The 8,969-nt window shown below is 26.0% G+C and overlaps 1 protein-coding gene across 1 annotated transcript; it reads right to left on the bottom strand.

Moving 5' to 3' along the window:
- LOC127250528 (myb-related protein P-like) lies at window positions 1-3,176 on the bottom strand. The gene is made up of 3 exons (XM_051273858.1): window positions 3,012-3,176; window positions 2,200-2,329; window positions 1-452 (listed from the first exon to the last, which is right to left on the bottom strand). The coding sequence occupies exons 1-3, from the start codon at window positions 3,148-3,150 to the stop codon at window positions 35-37; spliced, it is 687 nt and encodes a 228-aa protein (XP_051129815.1). The 5' UTR covers window positions 3,151-3,176; the 3' UTR covers window positions 1-34.
- Between the last annotated feature and the right edge of the window lie 5,793 nt (window positions 3,177-8,969).

Here is an 8,969-nt window from a genome sequence, read left to right as displayed (position 1 = left end):
TTAAAATCCAAACCCCAGTCAAACACACCCTAAGCTAAAACCAAACCGAAATGTCATCAAAACCGCCATTGCTGTAATAATAATAATAATTCCAATGCTCAAAAAACCTATCGCATTCATAACGCCACCATTCCTCCTCCACATCTCCGCCCAACGCCGCCGTCGCCTCCGCCGGAAAGTCATTTTCCGGCGGAGCCGCTCCCTTACAATTGATTGTTGCATTTATTACGGCTTTCTCGCCCGTTCGGGTCGGGCCGTCCATTTCCACAGTTGTAGGTTTCTCTTTCAAGACATGACCCTGTAGGGGCCCAGGACGCGTGTCTGAATCTCGACGGTTGGATCCTAAGCGTAGGGATCTGAACCTGTAGATCGTGCGGCTGAGATGAGAGTTCCAATAATTCTTGATTTCATTGTCCGTACGGCCCGGAAGGTGACTGGCGATCAAGGACCACCTGTTTGTTTGTTACGCTTTTAATATTAGTAGGGTCACGTGCTGGGCACGCTGGCAACACAGTCTGTTTCTTCATTCCCGTATAATGTACTTAACTATATTCATATTTTTTGCATTTTTTTAAAAATATTAATACTCATACTCTTCTCTCTAAAAATATTAAACGGCAACGTGGACATGGTATATGGGACGGAGGGATTAGTAAATTAATTACGGATAAAAGAAATACTATTAAAAATAGTGACTCCCTTTGTTCTAATACAATAGTCTTATTTACCATTTTTGTCTGTCTTAAAATAATAGTCTCATTTCCATAAATAATTATATCACTAGAAAATTATATTTACTTTTTCATTATTATTACACAATTGTCACTACTTTTTACACTAATATACTCACAAGGACGAAAAAGTATTTTATCCGTACTTTTTACCCACTACCAATATAATATCAATATTCCTTAAATTTCATACCAAATACAACTCAGACTGTAGTTTTGGAATAGAGAAAATAGAATATACACAAGCAATATATGAAATGTAAACTAGCAGTTAACGATATATGTTAATTTAATATAAATAAAATACATAAACAACATATGATAGTAATCATACAACATATAGTACTCTTAATATCAAAACATAATACTCTCTCCGTCTCATATTTATATATCTATTTATTTTTTGTACGAATTTTTAGAAATATTATTATTATATTAGAATATAGTAGAAGTAAAAGTAAAAAAAGACTAAATTGCCCTTATTAGTATCGTATGATATAAAAATAATGACATTTGTGTAATATATTGCAAATTGGAAGGGTATTTGTAACATTAGGTAGATGGTATAATTACTAAAAAAAATAGATACTTTGTTACAGGACAGACGAAAATAAATAAATAAATAAATTATTAAGAGACGAAAGGAATATATATTAACACAATATATATATTAAAATTGACCGTACATACTAACAATCAATGCAACATGTATTATTTGGAATATTTTTATATACTGAATAGATTAATTTGCACAGTGCTAATTAATTCAATACTATACTATTTCCATAAAAAAATATATGAATTTTTTCCTCACACAAATACTTCCTCTGTACACTTACAAAGTTTATATTTACTTTTGACGCGGTGTTTAAGAAATAATAGTATTTTAATTATAGTTTGTAGTTAAAAGTAATGTAATGACATTTTTGCCTTTACTTTTTTTTGTGTAAAAGTAATGATGTGATGTAAAATAAGGGTATTTGTGGAAAAAAGTAGGGTATTTAATGAAATATTAACTTTGTAATTGAACGTACCAAAATAGAAATATGTAGACATTGTAAGTGGACAGAAGAAGAATTACTTTTCCGTTCATAAAAAATATTATTATTTTTTTTTGTAAATCAGAATATTTTTAGGGGACTAAGATAATATAATTTATTTTCAATTATAATATAAAATGTACTTTACAATATAATAGTAAAATAACTACAAAAATTACATCTCAAGACATTATTTTCAAAAATAAAATTTAAAAAAATATTATCAAGCTAAATAAATTTAATTAATCGAATGTCAAATTTAATAAATCGAACATCGTGGATTTAATAAATTTTTTTTTATTTTTAATATATAGTTATTGAAGTAAGATTGATTACGTAAGTAAGTGTATGAGTTGTTTCGGAAAATGAGATACTCAACTCGACTCGAAATATAATTAATATATATATATATCGAGAAATAATGATACCTGTTTCCGAGTGAATTATGAAGCTTGACGATTGTCTCTTCTTCGTGACGAGTAAAGTTGCCTCTCTTCACATCTGATCTCAAATAGTTCATCCATCTCAATCGACAACTCTTTCCACATCGGAGCAGACCTATCAATATTTAATTTTTTTGATATTATTTATCAATAATATTACAAAAAAACTATTTTATATATTTACATTCATATAATTTATATAATATCTATTTTATTTTTTCATATAAAATTATTTTTTATATTATCGTTGCAATTCATTAGAATTAATGTGAAAAAATACGGTCAAATTAAAATACTAAAAAAAAATACACCTAATTTATTTATTTTATTCAATATATATATATATATATATTTTCCAAAGTATCCCATATATCACTAACTTATATTTCGTTGAATTAGGCTTTGTTTATACATACATATATATATATAATACTTCTTTTGTTTCCATTTATTTATTTTTTTAATATTGATTTTTGAATATTAATTATTATATTAAAATATAATATAAATTAAGAGAAAATGACGAAAATATTTCTATTACTGTTTTATATACTAATACAATGAGATTTATATATATAAAAAAATTATACAAATATAAAATATATTGTTAATATTAAAAATAATGACGAAAAATATAAATGAGAAGTTTACTGTGACGGAGAGATGTAGTATATATTTTTAAAAAATATATACGAAATATTTTTTATTTTTATTTTCTATCTTACATAAATATTAAATTTTTTTCTTTTTTGGCAAAATTCCAAAACTTATATGAAAATTGAACATCCATTACCTACCAGCATTTTGGGGGAGGGATCTCCAGGAGCCTTGGTCGCCATGGATGCTGATGTAATTAATGAGCTTCTCATCTTCCTCTGCTGTCCATTTCCCTTTCCTCAGTCCAGCTGTCTTGTCGCAGCACGGACTCCGTCCCATCGGAATTCGAACTTTGCCGGAATATTCCGCCGCCGGCGAAGAGAGAGAATTAATGAAGAAGACAAATTAAGGAGGTAATGTTCACGCCAACAGGAAATTTCTATTGTTATATAAGGGCTTGTCTAGGTTGTGAAAATTTTAGATTATATATTTTTTTATAGATTAAAAATTGTATTTCATCTGTCTTATATTTATCTATCATTTTTACTTTTTGCACGAAGTTTTAAAAGTATTAGTATATATTGTGATGTAGTATAAATAAAGATGAAAAAAAACTAAATTAATCATATTAGTATTGTATAATATAAAAATAATGATATTTGTATAATATCTTGTAAATTATAAAAATATTTGTAACGTTAGGTAGATAGTACAATTACTAAAAAAAAAAAATGAATATTTTGTTATGTGACAAACTAAAATATAAAAATAGATAGAGTGTTAAGAGACGGATGAAGAACGAGTGTTTTCTTTTTTTTTAATATTGCATAAAATTCTTTGAAAATTATATGAAATTTTTTTGTATTTTGAAAATATAGTACAAGAGGGTTAATGCAATTTTTAGATTATGAAAATTATGAGTGAGAATGATGGAAATTTTTAAATCACAAGTGAGTTATAAGTATTTTTTTTTCAAAGTTTTAATTAATTTTTTTTTTTTGTCATGATATAAATAAATATTGGCTTCCAGCCGCACTTCACCAATTCTTTTCTCGATCATGCAAGCATTTTGTTCAAATGTCACAAAATATTCAAAATCAATCAACTATCCTACGCTTGTCAAATATGGGCTAAACCTAGAGCGTAGTTAACATTCTTAATTAGTTTTGTGTGCCCACCAATGTTGATAGCAACATTTCATTTTTCTTCAATTTGAACTTGTTTATCATCCCCAAGTTTAACATGTGATTTGTGTATCTCGTCGAGTTCTTTGAATTTTTTCTTATCACCTGTTAAGTGGTTTGAGCATGCACTGTCAAGAAACCAGACTTCATCAGAGAAGGTTTGAGGGCCTATCTTCGCCATGAATAAGTAGTCTTTTTCTCATTTGTATTGCACTTGCGTATCTTTACTTCAACAGTCTTTTTCTTTATGTCCGTACTTGTTGCAGTAGGTGCACGGTTCTTTACTCCAACAGTCATTCTCTTTATGCTCATAACGTTTGCAGTGAGTGCATTGAATCATACTCATCCATCCACGTCCCCTTCCTCGAGACGTAGCACTACCTCTGCCCCGGTTTGATGCAACACATGCTTGCTCCCCCTGCATTTGGAAGGCCTGTTCTTATTCTTTTTCCGCGGTTCTGTTAATTCTGACTTTATGTGTTTGTAAAGAGCCCATGAGTTCATCCACTGTGTAAGTAGATAGATCTTTAGACTACTCTATTGCTGTAACTAAATTATCAAACTTATGAGGTAAGCTTCTTAAGATCTTGGACACAACAGTAACATTGTCCACATTCTCACCATATGCTCTCATTTGGCTGACAATAGCCGAAATCCTAGCAAGATAGTGTTGTATCGCCTCATTAGGTTTCATGACTACTATTTCAAAATCTCTTATGAGGTATTGCAATTTTACTGTAATTACCTTTGCAGGTCCTTGATATTCAGTTTTGAGGATATCCCATGCGTTCTTTGTTGAAGTTGCAGTGGCGATCCGTGAGAAAATTGCCTGACGGCTTGCTGAATGAGAAATAAGGCTTTTGCATCGTTCTTGACTGTTTCCTTATCATCTTGATGTGTTGCAGAGATTCTATTTTCAATAAATTCCCACGGATCTTGTGACCTGAACAAGGTCTTCAGTTTGATACTCAAAAACTTATATGCATCACCTTTGAAGATGAGAATTTTTTGTTGGGAAGCATTCATAATGCTTGACGCCTTTTTCAGTAGGCTAATTGAGGAGCCTAAGTTTGTAAATCTAGCTCTGATATCAGAAATGTTAGAGGCAACAGATCACAAGAACACCATAAGAATATATTAAACAAATATCTCTATTTTATTGATAATTCAGTGCAGCCATATATAGGCATTTCCCAAGTAGACTAAAAAAAATTAAACAAATTGATGCAGAGAAATAGGGATAAAGCTAACAATTTCTGACTTTGTTATTGACTCGTCAACCACTTTCTATTTTAGTGGTTACCTACTTGACTATTTGAATCATTCTCAACACTGCAAACATTTTTACAAATTCATATTTATTACTTTGGTTCGATTCAATACAAACATTTAAGTTTAAAAATGTGTTTGATTCGTTTTTATTTCAAGTTTTTTGTATCAAAATACAACATTGGTATAAGAGCATTAGGATTTTTCGAAAAACTTGTTCTTATTCTTTTAACAATTTTATTTTACATATTTTTTCAAAAAAAGATAATACACTACACATATTCACCATTTTTATATTTCATACACAATTTTCTATATTTTACATCAAAAAAATTATTTTCCAACAATTTCACAAAACAAACACACCATTTGGGTTCAACAATTTTCTGTTTGTTTTCGAAAGTTTTTTTTCTTACAAAACCTTTCTAGTTTCTCTTGTTTTTTTACATCCATGTCAGTTTTGATATTTGAAATATCAAAAAATATTTGGAACTATAATAATTAGAAGTTTATATTATTAGAGAAGTTCTTTCAAATACTTCGAAATTTTACTAAAATCTTCAATGATTTGTCATTGTATATAGAGTGGGTAAATTGCATAATGTACTCAATCCCTTATTAAAATGTATGTTTATTTGACCAGAAATGAATTTTAAGAAAAATAGATAAAAAAAAATAACAAATTATAGTAAATAAAAAATAGAAAAAATAGTATATTTTTACCAAATAAGAAAAGAAGAAAAAAAATCGATGACAATCAAATAATGAAAATATACATAAATGTGAATGATAGAGAGAATATTATTATTGTCCAAAAGTAGTCACGAATAAGAATTAAACACTATTATGAAAATAACTTTGTATTGAATGGAAATAAACATTGTAATTTTTTTTATTAGAACTTTTTAGTAATAAAAACAAATAAAATAAATTGGATTGATAACTTATTTCTCCAATTTTATTTAAAAATTAGATAAAATTTATGTTGTAATTTTTTAAGAATTACATGCCTATCGCATAGATGATCATATATTCTATAAAATAAACATATTGAAAATTTTAATATAATAGTCCATTCCAAAAAAAAAAAAAAAAAAAAGTTTGATGTTGATAGATTGTTTCCTAATCATGTGATTCTTGTCTAAAGATTAAAATATATGTTCATCTTAAATTCTTAATTATTGTTATTTTTGGACGAAAATGATATTTTGTCTTATACAATAGAGTTTCATGCAAGGTACGTATTTTTTTTTAATTTTATTTTTATTTTCATAAAATACAAGGATGTGCAATATAACTTACCCTTGTACGAATTTTTTTTTTTTAAAAAAAAACATTGAGTTTTGAAATAAAAATATGTATAAAATTGTTCGAGGTTGTTCTTGAAAGAACAACTTAAAATGTTGCAATTGTAAAGAAAAAACAAAAGTGTTTTTAAAATTTAAAAAATAAAAATTTACAGGCTATTAGATTCGATTAAAATTTCACCAAAAATACACCGAAAGGTAATTACGCGAATTCTCAGGTTATAAAAATAAAAAATAAAAATGACTGCAAGTTAATATTATAAAAATTATTTATACATATATATATATATTACAAAGAAACACACCTTGGTTACACACATCTTGATTAAATGTTGGTGTTGACTTTGACCCTCACAATTTTGATTCAATGTATTTGATTTAAGATGCAAGAAATATATAGTAAACAAAATGAAATCAAATTTCAAATTAACAGAATAATAAATTTTAATAAAAATTTTATGCACATGTTTTTATTATTAATACATTGTTCATTTTGTATTTTTTAGTGGCATGATTTTTCAATAATATTATAAGAAAATACAATAGTAGTATTTTTTTTTAAGGGTAAAATTAATAAAATTATGTATTTTGAATTAATTTGTCCTTTTCTTTTAATTTTTTTTTTTTTAGTGTAAAGAATAATATTTTTGTGATTGTTCTTTGCACTTCTATTTTATTTATTTATTTTTTATTTTAGTAAAAAATACTCTCTCCGTCCACTTAATAAATTTACATTTATTTATATGTATATGATTCTTTTATAAACGTCGTTCTATTAGTATTATAAGACACTAATATAAGTATTTTTGTCATTTTTTTTTAATTTATACTACGTTTTGATATAATAATTAATATTCAAATATCAACACGCAAAAAATAAATTAAACTTTACAAGTGGACGGATGGAGTATTAAAGTTTATATAATTTTGTTGAATTTTTCTTTAATTATTTAATCTTTGTACATTGTTTTTATTTTCTTTATCTGTGTCGGGAAAAAATAAAAAAATATAACATTGAATCGATATAAATAAATATCTCTCTTTGAAATTTTACAACCAATTCTGTCGCTGTACATTAATGCAATATATATTATTTTCTTTCGTCTGAGTCAAATATATTTGTTTTTCTTTTTAGTAAATTATCTCTCAATTAAATAATAAAATAGTTCTTGCTTATTGTTCTTATTCTTTTAGTTTCATTAATACGAAAGGTCAAATAAATTTTACATTATTCTGTTACACTACATATATATAAAATACTATTATACCGCGTGCAAAAGTCAAATAAGTACCTTCGACTCGAAGAGAGGGAGTATATACTTTATTCATTCACAAAAATTAATAATTCAACAAAAATTATTATTTTTTATAGTACCGACATGATTTATTATACTTAATAAAATACATTTATTCAAACATAAAAAGTAAACGAACCCAAAAAATGTAATATAAAATGAATTTTTAAATAAAATATTACATATATATACTTTTTTTTTTTTTTTTTTATGACGTGGGAACTCGCAGTCGTTACTCGAAAATGCGCACCGGATAAACTCCCGATCGAACCCAATATTCTGCAAATCAGGCCCGACGACGGAAAACTTGCATTCAAAATGTCGGGCTATATATTTAATTTGTTGTGACATAGTAAATTTTAACTACTCCTATATAACATCGACATTACTATTTCGATCTAACTTATCAACTTGAAGAGGAGTGTGTTTTTTTAGTTATATTTTATTTTCCTACTATTTAGTGTTAATATTTTCTAATAAAAATATACTTTTTCAAATGGAGAAAATTATGTAATTTTGTTTAGAAATCGAAGCTAAAATAATTATATTTTATTATTAAAATAGTATAGATAAAAAGTAAAATGAGAGTATTATAACAAATTTATTTAAAAATTGATTTTAAAAAAAAAGTAATGGAGTGATTAGAAAAAATAGTGATAAATTGATTATTATTATTAAAATAATCATAATAAAATTGTAGGTTGATAAAAATATTTACCTTAAATAGAATATGCATGAATTTAATGTACATAAAAAAAAAAAATAATAACATAATTTTAATAGACAAAAAAAAAGTATATATTTTTCCTAAGAAAATAACATATGAACATATTATTTTAACTAAAACTACTAAAAAAAAAAACACACACACACACTATTTTTTACTTTTAAGATATTGTTTTTAGTTTTACCATTTATAAAAAAAAATCTCTATAAAAATATCAAATTAAATATTTATTTTTTATTTATTATATCATATTAATCAGTTATTTTAATTCAAAGTTTTACCGTTCTAAATTAAAATTTAAACCCAAAAAATAAATGCACCCAGGTTTGTAACATTTGAATTTCTTTTCGGTCATTACTATTAAATTTTATATTTA

Source organism: Andrographis paniculata, unplaced genomic scaffold (assembly GCF_009805555.1).
Source record: "Andrographis paniculata isolate CXL003 unplaced genomic scaffold, ASM980555v1 Contig37END, whole genome shotgun sequence".
NCBI classification, from domain to species: Eukaryota; Viridiplantae; Streptophyta; class Magnoliopsida; order Lamiales; family Acanthaceae; genus Andrographis; species Andrographis paniculata.
Note: the sequence above shows the minus strand (reverse complement) of the source record. Positions and strands in the feature narration are given on the sequence as shown.